The 22,915-nt window shown below is 40.2% G+C and overlaps 2 protein-coding genes across 2 annotated transcripts in view; one reads left to right on the plus strand and one right to left on the minus strand.

The window, feature by feature from the left end:
* Tagln2 (transgelin 2) overlaps nucleotides 1-22,915 on the plus strand; it is a 960,136-nt gene that overhangs the window by 925,021 nt on the left and 12,200 nt on the right. The window lies entirely within an intron of this gene.
* LOC127191148 (myeloid cell nuclear differentiation antigen-like protein) lies at nucleotides 6,414-18,514 on the minus strand. The gene is made up of 6 exons (XM_051148364.1): nucleotides 17,912-18,514; nucleotides 16,700-16,821; nucleotides 15,472-15,729; nucleotides 12,643-13,839; nucleotides 10,892-11,308; nucleotides 6,414-6,653 (listed from the first exon to the last, which is right to left on the minus strand). Exons 1-6 carry the CDS (start codon nucleotides 18,174-18,176, stop codon nucleotides 6,414-6,416), a joined length of 2,499 nt encoding a protein of 832 aa, XP_051004321.1. The 5' UTR covers nucleotides 18,177-18,514.

Raw genomic sequence — 22,915 nt, forward strand, 5'->3', positions numbered from 1 at the left:
CAGGAAAACAAGTAGAAGCAAAACTAATATTACCTATGGATGTGGATATCAGTAAGTCCTCAGGTGATGAAGATGGGCTATGTGGAAGGGCTGAAGCAGGAAGGCAGCACCTATGCTAAGAGAACTCTGGGGAGACAAGAATGGAGGAAGGGAAGAAAGACAAGGGTAGCTAATATAGGTTCCAGTTACTTGTGGTGGCTGTGGTATTCCTGGTAGAGAGAGGTTCTTTGGGTCCTCAGAGCATCACAAAGAGATGGATATGTGATAGGAGGAATGACTGAATAGGGTTGGTTCATTTTTTCATGTTACATGCCTGGTCTCCAGTACAAAAATATGCCAAAAAACAGAACAAACAAAGTACAACAACAACAACAAAACTCCAAACACCTTAGAGAATTGCCTGCACTGGGACTAAACTTACACTTCTATAAAGATTACCAGAGGACATTTTCTCCCAGTGCACACAGTGATCCTACTCTGCTTGCTGAAACAGCTAGAGAAAGATTTGTGTAAACTAGTCACAGTGTGCCTCACATACAGGAGAAGCTTCCTATTTGCACCAACCACAGGAGTCTTTCTGCTAGGTGTTGAAGAAATGCTCTGGCTCTGGCCTAGATGGAAAGGATTCGCAGTTCATGTAGAGTCCTCAAGTTTTATGACAGAAGACGTCTGATATGCAATATTTGAAAAAACAACAGTGAAGCCACACCTTTGAGAGCTGAAGCCATGAGCTAAAATTGTGCAGTTTTCTCAAGGTATCTGAACAGTGCAGTTAACCGTCAGAGTTGATATAAGAGTCTTCAGCTCGCATTGTGAGTGGCAGTCTTCTTGCTCCAGGAAGTCCTGATTGAAGGGGAGAGCCCATTACCTACTAGTTAAGGAAGCAAAGTGCACATCTACAAAGCCTGTTTATAGTTCTGAGTCTCTGGAATTAATAGCAAATCACTGCAAAAGTAAGCTTCTCTGACAAAGGCTGAGAGCAGCACTAGCCTGTGGACGGAAACATGAATATTTTAAAGGGAGACTGTTGTGCAACAGTTTCCTCCAACATCAAAAATCCTTCACCTTCGAGGAAAGCTTGTTAAGGCACAGGGTGTTAAGCAGGATGCAGAATAGCAGGATATTCTAAGAATGGTGAAACCTCCCATCTTACCTGGAAGGTTATTAAGGTCAAGAACTAAGCAACTTAGAGGCTTCAGGAAGTCCCTGAGATCAGATAATAGAGTCATCACTCCCTAAGACTATACAAGCTATAAGGAGTGTTGATAGGAACTCTCAGACAAGCTAAAATGCCTGGAAAAAGTAGAGGCCAGCCAAGCTGCCCAGAAGAGGTTCAGAGGGACTGAATGATCTGGAAAAGACACTCTCCAATGTGTTGTACTGTCTGCAGGATGTGAAGGGTGCTCCGGGTTTCTAGCTATTGTGAATAGTTACTCACTTTCAGGTGAACTGGTGCCATAGATATCTTTGAGTCATTTCTGCTCCTGTATACAACACTTCATCAATATTCTTATAAGACTAAAATAAAAATAAATCCCATTGGTTCACCAAATTGGACTTTGGTTGTTTCCGAACTTTGGCCTGGGGTAAGTAGAGATTTGTTCACATCTCTCCCAGAATATTGTCACACAATACAGATATAGTATAGTTCCAGCCTACTGCATTTAGGTAGATTTGTCACTAGTACTCTCGTCTTTGTTGTATAGCATTTGTAGATTATATAAAATGAAACTTCAGGTTTATGTAAGATACAATTCCCTGTCTCTGGATATTATAGAAAACACATAATTTCCTTCTGTCTTAGTCTGTTTTGTGTTGTATCAGAACCCCACAGACAAGTGCCATATAAAGAAAATAAATTACTGTTCTGGAAGTGTGCAACCCAAGACCTAATCTTCAACATTTGGTGAATTTCCCCCTGTATCTTTGTTACAGGATAGGATGGGTCAGAGTCTAAGCCGGATGGTTCCAAAATCTTGCTCCTTTATTCAAAAATTTCAGGTAAAGTCTTACACAGATTTTAAAGAAGCAGTGAAAATTTATTCAAAGCAAAGTGACAGTAGAGCTCAGCAAGGAATGTGTGTGAAGAGCAACCGTGGGCCTCATGAGTAAAGGTACCAAGGGCCCCAGTTTTTGTTAGGACTTACCTTTATGGAGTCTGAGAGGGATGAGTTGGTTTGCTGAAGGGTAACACAGGTGAGTCTGTATTTCAACCGATGGGCTCCGATTAGGTAGGCATTTACTCCTTCTGCACATCCCTTTCCACAGGGCATTTTATTTTGATATTATTCATACAACGATACATAGGAAGGTGGTGGTAAATAGTATATTCATCACAAAAGTTCATGTTAAAGACACAGTTTGTCTCAGCAGTTAAGAGCACTGACTGCTCTTCCAAAGGACCTGGGTTCAATTCCCAGTGCCCACATGGCAGATCACAACTGTCTGTAACTCCAAGATCTGACACCCTTACACAAACATGCATGCAGGCAAAGCACCAATGCACATACAACAAAAATAAATACATTTTTAAAAAAAGACACAGTTTGTCTGGTGGTACATATACTCAAGCTAGTCTAGGCTCAATCAGGCCATCTTTATTGGTATCAAAAAGTTTCTGTGGCATATTTGAGAATAAATAAGGGTTCGATGAAGGTATTTTAAGGGCAGTCATCATTTTCATAGTTTTCAGCATTCATATGCATATATATACACATATATATTTATATACATATATATACATATATAAATATATATGTGTATATATATGCAATATGATATATGCATGCGCCCATGTTGCCAGTAGGTTTCAGATATATTGTTGGAAGAATGTTGTATGCACACAGTAGATGCAGATAATGGTCTCTGTTCAGAAAGCGCATTGTGGTTATGGGACAAGAAAAGTGGAGACTCCCCATGCCATCCTGTCTCATCCTCACATGCTGGAAAAGCAAAGCTAAAGCAAAACAAATCATAAAAGAAAAACAAGCAAACAAGAATTTCCTTCCACAAAAGCTTCTTTCTGACATGAGTCTATCGATGACACGAGAGCATGAACTAAACATATCTTATTAAGACTGAATTTCCAGGACCATTAGAATGGGGAATAAGACATGGGTTGCCAAGAGGAGAGATGCACTCGTCCTTAGGTCTTATCCCCTTATTCCTTTTTTAAAATTTCTTTTTAAAATTTTTTTATTGATTTATTCATATTACATCTCAATGGTTATCCCATCCCTTGTATCCTCCCACTATTCCCTCCATTTTCCCCTTACTCCGCTCCCCTATGACTGTGAATGAGGGGGACCTCCTCCCCATGTATATACCCATAAGGTATCAAATCTCTTCTTGGTAGCCTGCTATTCTTCCTCTGAGTGCCACCAAGTCTCCCCATCCAGGGGACTTGGTCAAATATGGGGCACCAGAGTTCCTGTGAAAGTCAGACCCCACTCTCCACTCAATGTGGAGAATGTCCTGTCCATACACAACAAGAACATTTGCTCAACCATGTTCATAGCAGCCTTATTCATAATAGCCAGATCATGGAAACGGCCTAAGTGTCCATCAGTAGAAGAATGGATAAAGAAACTGTGGTACATATACACTATGGAATACTACTCAGCTATTAAAAACAAGGAATTCCCAAAATTTGTGGACAAATGGATTGAACTAGAAATGATCATAATGACTGAGTTAACCCAGAAGCAGAAAGATTCAAATGGTATATACTCACTTATATCTGCATACTAGCCCAAGGGGCATGTCCCTGTAAGTCTTCACTTACCAGGAAACTGGGACAGAAGGAAGGACATCCTATTGGGACTCTAGATGAGAGAAGCATGGGAGGATGGCAAAGTAGAAGGATCCAGAGGGTCCTAGAAACCTACAAGAAGAACATTATGATGGGCAGATCTTGGCCCGGGGGTCCTGCTCAAACTATGGCACCAGCCAAGGACAATACGTGCAGTAAACATCGAACCCCTACCCAGGTCTTCTGCTCTTCTTGCCCTTGTTTCTGCTATTGCAACCTTTTCTGTGCACTTTAACTCCATGTCAGGTCAGTGCCCCACGTGGCTGTTAATATTGACTGTAAACCTGACAACACCTGTAATAACTCATGAGAATCCTTTGAGCATATCCACGGAGGGGGTCTCTAGACTGTGTTAAGGAATTTGGAAACATTCAACTTAAGTGTGGCTGGTATCATTGAATAAGCTTAGGTCCTTAACTGGAAAAAAAATGCAAAAAGGGGTCGGAGGTGGGGGTTGAGGAAGCATTCTCCGTTCTTGAACTCAGTTCTCTTCTTCCTGCTGACGCTGCAATGTGACCAGCCATCTCACCCTCCTCTACCATTAAATCGTGAGCAAAAATAAACCATTGGTCCTTCAGTTGCTTTTGTCAGGTATGTTTTCAAAGCAGCGAGAAAAGTAAGCAATACTCCAGAAAGGCCTCTCTGGGAAGCCTGACCACTTTCTGAGTTCCTTTGTCTTCCTGTTTCATAAGGCAACCTTAGTTTGCTCTAAAGTGACTTCATTTCACTCTAAAACTGGAAATGAGATTATTTACTGTTGAAAATAGTATGCCCAACCTGAAGCATCCTACTTTAGGAGATTTTCTTTCAAATAAATAAACTCTATATACACTCCCATTTACTCAGCAAAAAGGGTATGCAGACTTGATCCTGACCTCAGCACATCAGGTTTGAAAACTGCACGCAAGGGTGAATTCAACCTCCTCCTGCATCTTATTAAGACCCTGGCTTTTCTGGGCAGGACACCATCTATTTGTTCCTGAACATGCTTAGTCCTGAATTACCATGCTCAAAGCCTGTCACTCTAGCTTTATGTGCAGGCCAATAACTTTTTATTTTACAACAAGTTTCAAATGGTTAAAAGATACACCCAAGGAAGCACAGTGCTTTACAGAAAATGTTTTGTTTTATTTTGTTTTTTGTTTTTTAAGTTTTAGGTATAAAACTTATAGATCAATGATTATAAAAGTTATAGAAACAACATTTGACATGGAGTTCATACAAAAATAAATAATGAATATAAAAAAAGCACCACTTCCTAAAATTTAGAGCTGGCTTTAATAAGTATGGTATTTCAATAGGCCATATACACATTCATTTTCTGTGTTTGGATCTTATCTCTGAAAACAGTATCATTGGCCTCCAGGTTTTTAGAATATGGTTCTGTGGAGGTTTTCATAGCTGAACCAGGGTTTAGTGGCTTTCCTTCACTGTTCTTGCATTGATGACCTTAAAGAAGAAAACAATGAAGTCAGATCAGTTGAAATGCAGCTGCTTCCACACTTTTCTCTTCACACTGACCACTCACCATGAGTCATATACGCCGCTTTTCTCACTCTGACCTATGTCTCCCTAAACGCATCTCCCTCCTTGGAGTCAGCTTTCTTCCCTTGCTTAGGATTATGAAATTAACTAGTCACTCCTACAGGCTTGAGCACAGGTGGAAGCACAGAGTTTGTCACGGAGCTAAAGGAAACAGCCAAAATGCTTGAGGGAAAGACTGACTCACCAAATCTCTCTGAACAGGGAAGTTGGGAGGAGAAAAAGGCTTTGCTGGTGCAACTGCCCCGGGGGAAGGTTTGGAATTTTGGCTGGTGGTGTGAGAACAACGGTAGTGTAAGAGCATTTCTGTGTGAATAAAGAGGTCATCCCTTTAGTTTAAGTTATGGGTGTGTGTGAGTGTGTGTGTGTGTGTGTGTGTGTGTGTGTGTAAGTACAACAAGGAAGGTGGATTTGAACACCTTGTAGTACGATTTACTTAGGGCACCATTGAGAACTTATGACTTTTGTCCATGATCCTCTGCCACAGAAAGTATTTGCACTTTATAGATGAAAACCCTGGGGTTCTTTGTGTTTTAGCTTTCAGCCAATTTGAAAAGTCAGAAAGTCAGAATTTGAAACAAACTTCTTTTTTTTTCTACTTATTTTTTTTTATTAATTTATTCTTGTTACATCTCAATGGTTATCCCATCCCTTGTATTCTCCCATTCTTCCCTCCCTCCCATTTTCCCCTTATTCCCCTCCCCTATGACTGTTCCTGAGGTGGATTACCTCCCCCTGTATATGCTCATAGGATATCAAGTCTCTTCTTGGTACCCTGCTGTCCTTCCTCTGAGTGCCACCAGGTCTCTCCCTCCAGGGGACATGGTCAAATGTGAGGCACCAGAGTACGTGAGAAAGTCATATCCCACTCTCCACTCAACTGTGGAGAATGTTCTGACAAACTTCTTAATTAACCTGAGTCCTATCAAGTTATCTCTCTTTGGTAAATAAGATAGTTTTTTTTTTTAATCATTTTATCACATGTCAAATGGGTGAAGCTTAATTTTCCTCTGCCTGCGGATTTTCTATGTGATGCAAACAGTCAAGTTTTACTAGAGTATTAAAAAACATGATTGATAGGAAGAATGGCATTTCTCAGCATATATACCTTCATGTAACTGTACCTTGCAGACCTCAGCTGCCACACATCACCTTCACTTGGGGTCAGTTCAAAGCAGGCAAGTCTAAGTTTATTGCCTGGTTCACACTTGATACTGGTCAGTCTTCCATATACCACTACTTCCATTTTTCCCGAATCATCTTCAATTCCATAGAAAATGAATTGATCCCTCTCATATTTCTGAAAAACAAATTAACATTCATCTTCTAGGAAATGTGCCAAAGCTTGTCACATCTGTGGGAAATAAAACGTTGTCATCATAAACCTGTCCCTGAAAACACAAATATGGATCTTGGGTTTCGAATTATAAGTCCAAGGGCCACTGAGATGGCACAGTGGGCCTTTGTTGTCAAGACTGATGACTTGGGCTCAATTACTCATTTGAGTAGATAGATGGTAGAAGGAGAGGACTCCGTTCTGAGACTTGCCTTCCAACTTCTACACTAGTTTCATGGCCTTTGTGTTTTCTCCCAACCTTTATAAACAAAATAAATAACTGAAAAATATAATTACAGGAACAGAATAGTTTTGGATATTCCAGTGAACAACCCTTTTCTTGGAAATCACTCTTTAGGGTTTATTTGTGAGCCTAGCCTTCAATGACTCAGCTATCTCTTCAGCCTTTGAAAACCACTCTATTTTTTTGCTTTCCCCTGTAACTTTTACTTTTTTAATTCACTTTACATCCCAATTGTACCTCCATCCTTTTTCTCCTCCCAGTCCCATCCTCTTTCAGTCTTCATCCTAGCTCCTCTTTACTCCTGGGGTCTTTATCTGCTGGATATCTTCAGGAAAAATGAGTATCTTCCTAAGTACTACTAGTTGTAGGGAGTTGTTTTAAGTAAGCTCGCTTAAGGCTGTGCACTCAGAGTTTGTACTGAGCGTACCTTTACACTGGTTACATTTGGTGTTTCCCCCCTATATCCTGTTTAGATATACCCAATGTTTTTGCGGAACCCGAACACCTGCTTCCCTCGCTCCACAGCCCCCACCCCCGCCGCCCCCGCCCAGCCCCCCAACCCCTCGCCCCCGCCCCCCCACCCCCGCCTTCCGCCCCTCCTTCTGCTGACTATATATACTGTTGCTCTGCCACAAGATAAACGGAGATTTGATCCGGCTACCGTCTTGTCTCCATTTCTCCCACGTCTTGTTCCATCCATTCCCACTCCCGCTTCCAGGTACTCCTGTTGACTGACCTGCTGGCCAGGTCAAGTGGTAACATATCAGAATAGCTGAGATTTCTTTTTTTTTTTTTCCCCCTATGATTTTTCGAGACAAGGTTTCTCTGTGTTAGCTTTGGCTGTCCTGGACTTGCTTTGTAGACCAGGTTGGTTTCGAACTCACAGTGATCCACCTGCCTCTGCCTCCCGAGTGCTGGGATTAAAGGTATGCACCACCAGGCCCGGCCCCTACCTGAGATTTCTTAAGGATCCCAAGTAAGAAATCAAAAATGAAAAAACAAAACAAAACAAACAAACAAAAAACAAAAATAAACAGCCAACCCCCTCTGGTTACCATCACACATTTCTTAGGTACATCTAAGAAGCCTGAGAAGAAGGGCGACTTGTGAGCCTGAGAAACTCTATTATAAGATACCTTTAACTTATTTTAACTTATTGAAAGTAATTTTCATACAACATATTCTGATCATGGTTTCTCCTCCTAGATATTTCTCACTTCTCTGCCCTGCCATACCTACACCTTCTTTCTCTCTCTCTTAAGAAAGCAAACAGGCAAATAAAATGGGCAAACCAATAAGAATAAAACAAAATGAGCAAACTAACAAGCAAAAAAGAAACAAAAGAAGAGTGCAAGAAACAAGTAGGTACACACGCGCGCGCGCCCACACACATACACACACACACACACACACACACACACACACACACACACACACACAGAACTGCTTTTTAAATGGATCACATTTGCCCAGTGCACACATTGATTCATTCCATGCCAAATCACTCAAAAGTTAAATCTACAGCATTTAGTTCTGGTAGTTTGGTCTGTATCCCATCTAGTTTACTTATTACTTATTATAACCAAATGTAGCTGCACAGTCAGAAACAGCATGATAAAAGTAGGAAGCCATGACTATCGTCATATATATCAAACAAACATACAAATAAATCACTGTGCTGACACTTAAAGAAACACCTCAGTGCCTTAAATTTCCTCACTTTCATTGTGCCTAGTTATGCTATAAAATTAAATAAGTCTGCCAAACTCCTCTTTCTCTCCTTATTTTAAAAAAAGTCACTTCCTCAAATTAACTCAAATGATAAAATGTAAAGAATATAAGAATAAGAACACTTTAAAGACACATGGCTTTTTGGACATGGCTTTATTCTAAGGAAGAATAGTCTATTTGGTTTCTTATTCTCATCATATCAAGGTGTATCTACCATAGGAGTTTGGCTCTTCATTCATGACTGAGTTGGAAATAATACAGATAATGAAGCGATCAAAGAAACAAAATCTAAAGGAAAATGTGCTATAAACTGATCAGTGGAAGTAGGATGGCTAGACATGGATGCCATAGGCAGGAGAATGCCAAAGGTTATCGATATATCTCTTTCTAAAGCCAAAACCGTACAATGGAAAAAAGACAGCATTTTCAGCAAATGGTGCTGGTCTAACTGGATGTCTACATATAGAAATTGCAAATAGATCCATATTTATCACCCTGTACAAAAACTAAAGTCCAAGTGGATTAGAGACCTCCACATAAAACCAGACACACTAAATCTGTTAGAGGAAAAGTGGGAAAGAGCCTAGAACTCATTGGCACAGGAGACAACTTCCTGAACAGAAGACCAATAACTCAGGCTCTAAGAGCAACAATTAACAAATGGGACCTCATGAAACTGAAAAACTTCTATAAGACAAAGGACACTGTCAACAGAACAAAGTGACAGCTTACAGATTGTGACAAGATCTTCACCACCCCTACATTCAACAAAGGGCTAATATTTAAAATATATAAAAAACTCAAGAAATCAAACACCATCAAACCAAATAATCCAATTAAAAAACAGGGGACAGAGCTAAACAGAGAATTCTCAAAACAGGAATATCAAATGGCCAAGAAACACTTACAGAAATGCTCAATGTCCCTAGTCATCAGGCAAATCAAAATGACTCCGAGATTTCATCTTACACCTATCCAAATAGCCAAGATAAAAAGCTCAAGTGAAAGCACATGCTGGGGAGGATGTAGAGAAAGGGAACATTCCTCCTTTGCTGGTGGGCGTGCAAACTTGTATAACCACGTTGGAAATCAATCTGGCACTTTCTCAGAAAATTGGGACTAGTGCTACCTCAAGCCCAGCTATACCACTCCTGGGCATATACCTGAAAGATGCACCACCATAAAACAAGGACATTTGCTCAACTATGTTCACAGAAGCTTTATTTGTAGTAGCCAAAATCTAGAAACAACCTAGATGTCCCTCAACTGAAGAATAGATAAAGAAACTGTGGTATATTTACACTATGGAATACTATTCAGCTATTAAAAACAAGGAAATCTTGTCATTTGCAGGCAAATACATGGAACTAGAAACGATCATCCTAAGTGAGGTAACTCAGATCCAGAAATACATGCATGGTATGTACTCACTTATAAGTGGATATTAACCCAATATAGATGTCCCCTGAGAGACTCCACTGAGTGTGGAATCAGAACAGGTACCCAGAGTCAAAGCTGGACTCTGGGTGGAGCGCTGAGAGTTGTAATGAAGAGTGGCGTGATGGAAGGTCCTGGAGGGAGGGTGCTCTCCAGGGAGACCATCAAGGCCTAAGGATCTGGACACAGGGGAGCCTGAACAAACTGACGTACCAGCGAAGAACAAGGCATGAAGAGAACAAAGACCCCCTGTTCATATGTAACACACGGACTGCTAATTCTCCTCATGGAGGAGGAGGGTGGAACTACTGCTGAACCTCTGACATGCACTCGGGTACCCTGGATTTGGTCACTGCCCCTTGACAAGATGGCCTAGCAGACACACAAAATAAGGGGATGCAGGCTATCCTGATGAGCCCTAATAGGCTGTCACCAGAAAGTTGGGGTAGGAGGGCCCCTCAATCAGAGGTCTAGGGGAGGGGAATAGGCAGAAGAGGGATGGAGGGAAGGAGGAAATGGCAAGATAAGAGGGAGGGGATACCAATCAGGATGTAACGTGAATAAATTATAATAAATAAAATATACATTAAATTTTCTTTGTGATACCTTGGGGAGAAAAATGTTAAAAGATTATCATGATCCCCAAAGTTAGGAAACCTCACTTGTTTCTTTCTGATATGGAAGGCAATGAATTCTTGTGTTTAAGTAAGTTGAGCAAATTCCAGTGCCAAGTTAAAACTTCAAGTCTCAGATTGCCGAAGACATTTTTACAAATGACACAATGGCTTACCTTAGTTACTGCAAACTCTCCATTCACAAATGTCCCCTTTTCTTGTGTGAAAAGATGAGAAATTTTTGGAGTTGCATTGGCTCTTTGCCTCAGGGTATTTGAGATAACCATAACATGGCTAACATTCACATCAGACACACAGGATTCTCTGTATATCTCCAGAAACCCATTGCACCCAAAACAATCTGATATGGCAATGATCTTTCTGGGGATGAACTTGGTCTTTAGGGCTGTTTCAAAAACCTTCACTCTGAAGAATTCGGTCTCAGTAGCTACTGTAGCATGGAACATCCTTTTGTCTTCTCTCATATCGTAAATAAATGGTTCTGTTACTTTCAACACCATCACTTGTTTGGGTCCTTTTTGGTGACCTTCCTCCCTGGAAGGCTCCTTTGGTATAATCCCTTTCCTTGGCATCTACATGAAACACACACAAGATAAACAGACATAGTTCAGATAAGGAACAGCTCATATAAGGAACAAGTCCACTGAGAAGGATGGAGGAAATCTAAACAATGATTGGCATCTACAGTCTCTCTAGAGGAAGAAATGTATATATAAATGAATAAATATTTACCTAAATCACAACCTAGTGATTCCAATTAATACCAATTATACCTGGTAGATTAAAAAAAAAAGTTTATACTTATTGTTCTTGGGAATGAACTCAGAGCCGTCAATGCTCTAGTCAATCTCAATCTAGTCAAATCTCCTATCTGGGAACATTCTGAAGATTTATTTATTTATTTTACAGAGTTCTCAAAATGCTTTTCCTATTTCTTTATCTTTGAATGGTAATTTATTCACAATACATCTGGATTGTAATCCTCTCGTTCTTATCTTCCTGTTCTCACCCTCTGGCCCCTCAGACCTGTCTTCCCCTAGACCTCGAAAGGAAGGTGGGGCCCTCCTCTCCCACTGTCTGACCACAGCCCATCGGGTCTCATCCGGATAGTCTGCACCCCCCCCCTCTTCTGTGTTCTCACAGGGCCTTTTCTAAAATAAAGTTAGAGCTCTCTTCCAAAAGGGTTAGGCAGGCAACAACAGGAAGACCTTCTAAAATGTTGTTAAGCAGAAAGGATTCAGACTAGAAGCTTAAAAAAAAAAAAAAAAACAAAACAAAACATAATAGTGGGCATGAAGGAGAGATCTGGGACCAGAAAAAAAAAATCACAAAGGAGTTTTATTTTGCTCATCTACCTTCCCAGTAGCCTACTCCATTTCTGTGTATCAGGAAAGCACCTTGAAATGGAGGTAACACTGCAGAACTGAGAGAGAAAGTGTGCTGGCAGTCATAGCCAAGCTGGGTACCAGCACAGTCAGGCAGCTCTGAACTAGCTGCACTCTCTGCAGTCTGCCCAGGAAACTTGTACAGACTTCACCCATGGCTGCTTCCTCATGCATGTGCTCTATAAACAGGAAGTTCGTTTCCAGTATAACTGGAACAGTGATGCATGTGAGAAAAACAACACCTTGACAAAAATTGTGAGGTGTAAAATGAAATAAGCAAGCTTCTCACTGTGCTCCCTACACAATAGAATGGTCAAGCGACCACCGACTCAGACATTTTCTCAATGGAGTAGAGTGTACAATGGTTTTACTATAGAATTTAAGAAAGGGTCAGTAGCTATACACAATAAAAATTAGTGATTATTTGAATTAGAGATTATGTGTACATGTAGATGAATGAAGATGCCTTCCAAGTTTGTGCTCATCTCTGTCATTCTATTGTCAGGACAGGGGTTCCTTACCCTGGATGGACTGCTGCGTGCTGTTGCTGGAGGCACTGTAGAGGCCTGGAGAGCACTGAATGCTGTTGCTGGGGACAGCTGTGGAGCCAGGAGATTTCCGGACGATGTTGGTGGAAATGCACACGGGGCCAGCAGTCTGCTGGATGTTGTTGCTGAAGGCACCCGAGGTGCCTGGGCACTCCTGGATGCTTTTCGTCTAGGACAGGGAAGGGCCTGCCCGGTACTGGATGCTGCTCCTTGAGGCACTTGAGTGTTGCACACACTTCTGGACACAGTTGGCGGAGTAGCGTGAAGAGCCTGGAGGCAGCTGGGAGCCGTTCCTAGATGCATTTGAGTGGTCTGGATTCTGCTTGTCGCTATTGGCATAGGTACCCGAAGGCCTGAAAGACTGCTGCATGTTGATGGTGGAGATGCTGGAGAAGCCTGGAAACTAATAGCTACTGCTGGTGAAGACACTTGAGGGGTCTGGGAATTCCCAGATGCCTTTACGGTAGCAGATTTAAGAGACGGAACTATACTGGATGCTGCTCTTTGAGGCACCTGAGTGGCGGAGATGCTCCTAGACACTGTAGCGGGAAGAGCATGAGGGACCTGAGCGTAGCTGGATGCTGTTGCTGGAGGCGGCTTTACAAGCCGGGCTTTGCTTGTCGGAGTTGCTGTAGGCACGCTAGTGGTTTGGACACTTCTGGACATAGTTAGTAGACTGTGAAGATCCTCTGTGCTACCGAACGCTGCTGCTGTAGGTAGGTGAACGTCCTGGACACTGCTGGGCTCTGTTCCTGGAGACATCAGGCGAGGGCTGAGAGAGCTGGACACTGTTTCTGAAGGCACGAGAGGGACCCAGACATTATTGGATGCTGTTGCTGAAAGTAGATGAGGATCCAGGACCACACTGAATGGTGCAGGAGGCGCAAGAGAGTTCATATGGACGTTGGAGTTTGATGTTGGAGACACTGAAAATTTCTGGCAAGGTGGTGCTGGAGAGCCCTGAGGCATCTTTAAAGACAAGTGTGCTTTTAGAGGTGTCTGAGGCATCTGATGACTGCTGGAACCAATTGCTGAACACCCCTGTAGAGTCTGGTGTTGACTCACAGCTGAGGTGTGGCTGGTTGCTGAAAATTCTAGAAACTGATGCTTTTCCTGGCAAACCTCTGTCTTTGTGATACTATGTTTTTTGGTGACTGTGTTTTTTTGTTTCTAAAGGGAAATAGGTTAGAGATAGTTTTAATCTTGCGTAATGGTTTTTGAAAATCAGACCAAGTACATATTTTCATTTTCCTCTTGGAAAAGAGGACTTTTACCCTGTTAGTTTTCTTCTAGGCTGAAGGAAGTATTTTAGCACACATGTAGGCATTCCTAACACCTAGCCTCCTCCTTTCCTAATCAATATTACAACTTCCCTTATAAAAGCCAGATATTGAATTGTCACTGGTCTGGGAGAAAATGCTTGCACACAGTATTTTACAAAACATGCCCTAAATTGCTTGATCTGGCTCAACTCAGTGTTATTTTGTGGAAAGTTAAGCTTGTAGTAAAATTGGCTCATATTTCTAGACTTCCCCATCCATTAAATATTCACTCCTAACTGTGCATGTTCTCTTGTGCACACAGCTTTCAAATGCTGTGAATAGAATTGTGTGGCAGATGCCCTAAACGTGGACCTCATAGATGAATTCTGGTGAAAGGATATGCAGCTCAGTTGACAGAGTGCTGCATTATCACACCTGACGCCCATCCAGACTCACTTAAACCTTTTGTTTAGATTTTTAAAATGACCATAATTCCAGTTAACCAAACCTGCAATGTATATGAGAAACGCTTGTACTTCAGGCAACAGGTTTAGCTAGGTTCTCATTGTGACTTTCTAATCTTAGAAGAAGTGTGAATCTTTAAAGATTATAAATTTGGCTTTAAAAATGAAGGTAATAGTGTTCAAATACCACAATGTAACTATATTGGCCACATTTACGGTTTCTTTGTATGGTTTTGATCCTTCAAGGTATAAGTCTTCTAAAATACAACCGTTGCTTTGAAACGGATGCCACTCAAGCCAAAATTGCCACTAATTGTGGCCTACTTTCCAGATTGTGTACCTTTCCAATTATATTGCTGTCACACAGATAATTAGATGTGACTAAGGACATCCTGTGCTAAGTAACAGGACCCTATCATTTAAAAGAATTAAACATTGGACACACAGAGTATTCAATACAATTGTACCGTGCAACAAAATAAGGAGACTGGTGTAAATTGTAGTCAGGGTCTCAAAAATACACCTGATGAATGATGATAACATTAAATATCTACATTATTAGGAGATCAGATGAGAAGTTCAAGTCATTGTAATTATACTAAGAACTCATCAGAACGGTAGCAGAAAGCATTCCCCTTTGATGAGGAGTAGCTGGGAGAGTCTGGTATATGCCTGGCAGGAGCCTGAAGCTGACTCTCAGCGAAAGTGACTATTACAGTTATACAGCATATGATCAGTGACTGGATGGGGATAAAGATTTCCCAGACAGGGAATCATCATGCCTCAAAACACCTGCTGAGAAGAGTATAGAATGGTGACAATAACCTTAGAAGTTAGGTCACCAGCAAAGGAAAAAGGCCTGAGAAGAAATGAAGCAATGAGGGACAGAGACACAGAGTGCATATTGTGTATCTGTTTGGATCCTTGATCCTTTCTTCTGAGCCCTAAGCAGAGCGTTGGTTGACAGCATTAGAAATCATTTCATAAATACTTACATATTCAGTTCCACTGAGGCTATGGTACATGATTAGATAACTTAATGAGATATTTAGTTATATGGGGGAAATTCTTCATAGTAGGGGATTTGTGAGGAGTTTTTCCAAGGTTGTGGTGAGCCCAGTGGTATGCTTTGAAAAGGGTAAGCATTGGGAATAGAAAAGTGGTACCTTCTTTGAGGAACTGCTGGATGGTGTTGGTGGAGGCTTATGAGGAGTCTGGAGACAACTTTCATCATTTTGTATGTTGGTTCCTGAAGGCTCTGGAAGCCCAGTCTGTTCCTGGGTAAGCATCCTTTTCTTTCCACCTTCAGCTTTTGTGGGTTGTTTTCTCTTTTTCTGAAAGAAAAACTTTTGTCTTTCTCTCTTGTGTTGGAACTTGAACCCCAGGCTTTGTACACAGTAGGCTGTAATTTTCCTTATATTTTTAATCTCCAGCACTTAGTAATATCTTTACTAGTAAATAAAGAACAATATTTTCAAGACCACAAAACCTGTTTTATTACTGGATTCTAGTTATATTTATCTATTGGGCACATCTAATTCTTAGTATGGTGGCTTGAAAAACAATGGCTCCCATAAACTCATGTGCTTGAATGCTTGGTCACCAGGGAGCGGCACTATCAGGAGGTGTAGCCTTGTTGGAGTAGGTGTGCTTTGTTGGAAGAAGTGTGTTACTAAGGGTGGGCCTTGAGGTTTCAGATGCTCAAGCCATGACCAGTACAACTCCTTGTTCCTGCTGCCTGTGGAGATACAGAATTCTCTGCACCGTGTCTGTCTGCCTGTGGCCATGCTTCCCATCCTGATGATAATGGACTAAACCTCTGAATGAAGCAGGGTCCAACTGAATGCCTTCTTTTGTAAGAGTTGCCCTAGTCACGGTGTCTCTTCCCTGCAATAGAAACCCTGACATATTAGACGTATAGGATTGCTTCACAGAGGAGCAGAAACACTGCACTCATGTCACTCTACTTATCCCAGGAGTGGCAGAAAAGCATTAGATGCAGATGTACAAAGTCCACCTTTAGGTTTAGCCATTTTAAGCACCACATCCCAGTGCAACCACTTTTCAGTAGTATCTTTAAGCCGTGCAGTGATTTCGTGTTTGCATCATTGGGGCCCGTACTGCACAAGTTAGAGCACACAGTAAATATGAAGCAAAATGAGTGACAGGCCACTATACGTTCATTGACTTAGAACTCCATTCTCACTAAAGCCTTGGACCAGATAGTGTGCTAAATGTTCTTAAAGAACCAACAAAGGGGAAAACCTGAGCAGCAACTATTCTGTAGGAGATTTGTCACTTTACCGTTGAAGAGGGTTTACTCTCGCTTGACTCATTGTTGGTGGAAAGAGATTGGGAACTACTTGGTTCCCTTTGCTTTCTTTTTTTCACTGTAGTTTTACCTTCTCCTTTCTTTCGCTTTTTCACTGTAGGGGTAAAGAAAACACAATAAATCCAAGGAAATGGTTAAGATGGCTGATGTTCATTGAGAATTACTTATTTTCTTTCTTTTTTAAAAAATGAACTTGATTTTTTTATTCCATCTTCATTAACGATTTTATAGAAAGACAATGGCTTCAAGAACTATTTCATCTCTACCTGTATCTGTGTGTTGACTTTTGATGGCTGCAGAGCCTCTGCCTGGCCAAAGGCAGCCCATAGTACCAAATCAAACATAGACCCTGCCTCAGGGACTCTTTTTTCTCTATCCTGGGGACTTCTGTTTGTATCAGTCCAACCCTCTTATCCCACAGACTGGTTTTAAGAACCTGAATTGTTTATAATAGGAAACAGTAAATCGTCTTCTAAAGGGAATCTTTCCAAATTATAGAAAAATAGAAAGAAATTATGATTGAATATTTGATGTCACTACTTTAATGACATGGGATTTAGACTTCTTACCTCTTTTGGGCATACATATTTCAGTGTAACTTGGAATGTTCTCAAACTGCGAGTCGTCTTGCTTGAGCATCCTGATGCTAACTGCTAGTGTCCAGAGATGCACAGCAATATATTAAATCTACACATTATTTTTTAAACCCAGTGACTTTATAAAGAGAAACTTCTTTACATTTGTAAGATGTACACTTCTTATTAAATATTGTATCATATTTATCACCAAAAAAAGATATTAGAGAAAGGACAAAATTCTTAATTGAGCATTATGTATACTCCATTTAAATATCTTAAATGACTTTTTTCTATTTTTATTTTATTTTCTAGTTTCCCCACCATGTTAGATGTTCGAGTCTATCTCAACAACTGCTTCTTATTTCATTTACCTCCAAAGTGCAACACAAAAGATATCTACCCTAAAATACATCAAATTTCTTTGGTCACAAAGCATTTCTCAAAATCATTAATTTGTTGATATTCAAAATGTATCACCCCCCCCCTATGGTTTATAAGGCAAATAAAGGGAAAGGAACAATCTCTGCTCTGATAACTGCAGTGAGCTAGCAAGTCTGAGGAGGATGGAGAAGAGGTAAAAGTCTAGGGTGCTCCCTCCTCTGTTACCTTTTGCCTTCTCTGTTTTAAGGTTTTCTGCAAGGTCTTCAAGTCCTTCAATGTCTTTGCACACGTCTATCAGCTTGTCTAGTCCAGCGTCCTTTGGGAACTTGTCCTCCATCAGGTCAGCCATCTGGATCCTGTCGTACTCATCTTGCATTTTTTTAGTTAGTTTTAGTTCTTTTCTTAGTAAGGACTTGATTGTCCTAAACTGGTAGTCTTCGATGCTCTCTAATCCTTGCAGAAGAACAATTTTCTTGTATTCACTTGCCATCTCTCAAATTATGGAGGCGCCTAGAAGATAAAAATGGACACAAGGTTACAAACACACACACACACACACACACACACACACACACACACTTTCAAAAACAGGATATTCTCATGGAGTGAATGACCCTACTTGATAATGTTGTCCATAATTGGGTGTTATAAATAGAGAGCGCTAAATGCAAGGTGTACCACTGTTTAAAATGTATCTAGAACTTCTGTATTAATAAACAATTCAAGTACATTCTTCTCCCTATCCATAGTAGATGACTTAGGTCAGGGACAGTTGTGGAGGAAAAGGGTTAAATCAGCGGGGCTGCAGTGTTTAGAGAATGGGCTGTGAGCGCTAAAGTCCTTCTCCCATTCTGAAGCCTCTCGCTGAATCTCTGCCTGTGGGTTTCTGAGTCTTCCCATTCTAAAGTGGCTTATCTGGAGATGGCCTGTATCCTATTACAGTGCACCTGGCTGAACAACGACTGAAGGAACATGGCCCATGCTAAGTAAAGCACGGACCCTTGTCCACTAGGCTTTCCCCAAACACCCCTCATTAGAATGCTGTCTCCCTGGGCTTGGATTGTCCTCCTTTATGAAACACGTTCCTTCCTCTGGAAGTCCTTGTATAATCTGCACTTGTGTTTGTTTTTATTCTTGACATGGTATATACTTCAAAACACACAACACTCCTTCCATTTTCAAGATTTATGATATGTCTAATTTCTTTCATTGCTTGGAAAGCCATTATTGCATTTCTTTCTCTGTCTATTTTCATAAAATTTAAAAACCTAAGAGTTAAATAGGGTGGAGAACAGGAGAATATATACTGTAGAAGCATCCTAATATACATATATGTATATAAAACGTAAAAATATATATTATATAATTATATATGTAATAGTGCTCCCAAAAAAAAAAAAAACATTAAAAGCTATTGTCAATGTTACTACTATCTTTCAGAACTTGATAAAGATACCACATAATTGATTCATAAAGCTGGTACTGACCCAGAAGCTACATTCCCACTGGTTGTCTTCTATAGAGCTGGAAGATGCTATGCACACTATTAGCAGAGAAACACAGTCACCAAACTTACTGTTCTGCTCAGGAGTCCCTGGAGAAGAGGGCGAGGAAAAAACTTAAGAGCCAAAGATGGTAGATGACAGCAGGGACACAGTGTTTGCCAAACGCCACTGGGTAGTTGCACATATGAACTCAAAGCAGCTATGACAACATCTTAAGACTGTGCCACTTTATGCCAGAGAAAATCCCAGCATGAAATGGGGCAGGGGCATTGGACACAATGACCCATACCATTAAAGTGGCTTTTGAAGCCTGAGCTGCTGAGAGAGGGAGAACCATTCTTATTGAAGTGATAGCTCCTGCTTGGTTGAGCACAAAACTGTACTTGAAGGGTTTTAAAAATAAAGGGAGGCACAAAGTTGGGTGGGCAGCAAAGGAAGCATGTAACTGGGGGTGTATTTTGGAAGGGGGTGAATATGAGTCAAATACACTGTGTGAAATTCTCAAAGAACTAAAAAACTGTACTGAGAAAGAAAGATAATGTAGTTCTTCTAAAATGAAAAATACAAACCTGATTAAGTGCACCTATGCTTACAAATAAAGATCTGATAAAAAAAAAAAAGAAAGGTGAAATAGGAAGTACATCAACAAGATTGAGGGACAGATGAAATAGGACACACAGTTTGCTGATGTAAGATAGAGACATTCTAGGTGATGCCAAAGCAAACAAAAAAAATCTGCTGGTTACCAGCCTATGATGAAGGACCTAAGAGGTCCAATGACAACTTCTACCAAATGTTATTTAAGAAATGTACCTATTGGTTTTAAGAAAGCTTTCCCTAATATTCTAAAATTGATTAGAAACTAAAGACAATCCTGTTTATCTACATGAGGAGACCTTTTATTGAACTCAAGACAAAAACTACTATTAAATACCACAGTATGATAAACCTTCCCATCCTAGAAGAAAATAATAATTTTAACTATGGATTTATCCTCTACTCACAGTACATTTTATTCATTATTATTTTGTTTTTTTTTCACAGCTCTGTTAAGTCAAAGAATATATTTTTATATTTTTACACAAGTACACACACACATATCCTATACATTCAATATTTGCAAGACGACACATACCTGTGAATTTGAAAAAAAATCAAAAGTAGAGCCCACAGTTTTATGGTCAGTGCAATTACTAAATAAGTATGGTTAGAACCTCTGTAAAAATCTAGCAAGTTTGAGCAACGTAAAGGATAAATTTAGCAAGATGGGTTTAATTCAAGGACAGTCTAAAATTGACATTTAGATTATGAAGTTCAAGTATACATGAAGTACTCTGCCAAGGGACATCGAAAGCTCTTAAAATATTCTAAAAGTAAACAACAGAAGTACATTTCTATTTAACTATCCCGTATCTTATTACCAGAAAAGAAAAAGAAAAACAAATAAAATACAACCAACCAAAAAGAATAACTTTCAAGATGACAGAAAGGTCCTCACAATGATTAAAAATTATTTTTTTGTGTGTGCAGGAGATAAAAAGGAAGTGTTAAATATGCTTATTAAAATTTTTACTGAACATGTCCACTGGCTCTCATGTTGTATAATATTAAAACATTACTAGATAATGCAGCTCCATATCCAGATGCATTTTATACACAATATTACTTCATTTTCATGATATTATTCAATATTACTTCATAATTCATGGTAATTTTTCATACCACTAGCTTGTCTTTTACTCATTCACCACAGTCACCAGGTCCCTGTGAAGCCTTCTCCTCATTTTCCATTTATTGATACTTATGCTTAGGAAGCTAATTCTATAATCTGCAATAATAAAAATTTATCTTTTATTGATTTACACCCCAGATATGAAGGAATAATGATGTCTGCCCCCTTTCTCAATCAGTCATCAGAACCCAGGGGCAGCAGGTTCATGGCCCTGAGGACTGCTAAACCATCCTTGCTCCCCAATCCTCTATACTGGAAGAACCACTTCTGATCCCCTGCGTCTTTTGTGGGTTTCACAGAGCTAGCTACTCTTTATATTACAGGGGTAGGACTTACCTTTCTGGAAATTTCTCAGTAGTGTCCAGATTATAGCTCTTCAGCAAGACAGGAAGTGGGGCTCGTCTATTTTGAGTAGGAAGATAAATCTCTCAAAAAGTGCACAGGAGGGTCTTGCAATAGCACTAAATGCTGAGAAAATGTAGCATTTACAAAGTAACAGGGAAGACAAAGGACTTGGTTAAAGTAAGGTCCTAACTTGAGCAGTGCTGGATGTCTTACCCCCTCCTGTCTCCATGGGGAAGAGATGTGATGAACTAAGACTCCTCCCAGCAGTGTTCATAGCTTTCGATTTCCCCAGCTCTTAAAACAGAACTCTATTTCCTGTTGCTAATGTAGCTTCCAGAAAAAAAAAAAAAAAAAAAAAAACCCTACAAAAACCAAGCTTCACTAAGTTATTTTTCTTACAAATATAATAGATACAAATTCTAACACTGAGTCTTTTATATCCAACAGTCTGACATGTGGGGCACTAGGAATCTTACACTCACTTGAATGAGGATGAAAACGCAGAGAGATAAAAGGATGAGAAGTCATCGCCCCCTTTTTTTCCTGGAGGAGGTCAGAGGCAACCTTGTCAGTCGGCTTGCTACTTGTGCTTGCTTGCTTGCTATTTCCTGGCTAGGGAACTATCTCTGATGAGTCACTTTTGGTTTAAGCATTCATTCTTTTCTTAATAGTTCCCAGGCCATAGCTTTCCAGAGCATAATGTTAGAGGAAACATGTAACTCCAACCTCAGACAAATGAAAGAGAGTAATTTGGCTCTAACTGCCCTCTGTACTATAGCTTAACTGTCCTCTTTAAGTGATTAAGATAATGACCATAGGCAAGCTTTAGGGGGAAAAGCAGCAGATCATGCTCTATCAGTGACAGCAGCCTTGAAAGCCTTGAAAATGTATGTGCAAAAGGTCTGGTAGCTTCTGAGCTTAAAACAACCATTGTCCCAAAAACATCTTAAGCCCTAAGCTACTAAGCTTAATTGTAAAACTAAGCTATCTGGTCTTCAACCCCATCAGAGACTTGAGAAGGAATAAATTGATTACCTGAGTATACAGGGAGTGCAGGTTAGTAGCTTCCCAAAAGAAAGATGACAGACAGTTTGCTACTTGAGCAGTCACCCAAAACTCTCTATAATGTTGGAGCGTCATCTTCAGTCTTCTGGTCCTACATATCTGACAGACATATTTGTGAGGCAGGAACTATTGAGGACTTGCTTATCCTGTCTTGGTAGAGTTTGTCTGTTGAACTCTGCCTGCATCCAAGCTTGCCCTTTTTTTTTAGGTAGAATTCAGTCTGTGGTAGAAATGAGGATCTTTTGCCCTGTGGCTTGTTTACCACATTTGAAGCCATCTCCATTAGGAGCTTCTTTGATGTTATGATAGATATTGATTTACATTCAGAATTTTAGACCCACCAAATTAGGAAGGATGCTTTCTTCAAGGAAATACAAATAGGCAAAACACTAAGGATATAACATTTATATAAATCCTGATTGTTTCATGGTTGTCCTGGCTGTAGGTGCTTTATAGTATATATGTGTAATAATATAAGTGTATATGAAAAAATAGTTAATAAAAAACCCAACCATCTGTCTGGCTGATTTTTCCTGTGGCAGATAATGGATGTGTCTGAACTATTGTTCTGTCAACACGTGG

Source organism: Acomys russatus, chromosome 6, assembly GCF_903995435.1.
Source record: "Acomys russatus chromosome 6, mAcoRus1.1, whole genome shotgun sequence".
In the NCBI taxonomy this organism is placed as follows: Eukaryota; Metazoa; Chordata; class Mammalia; order Rodentia; family Muridae; genus Acomys; species Acomys russatus.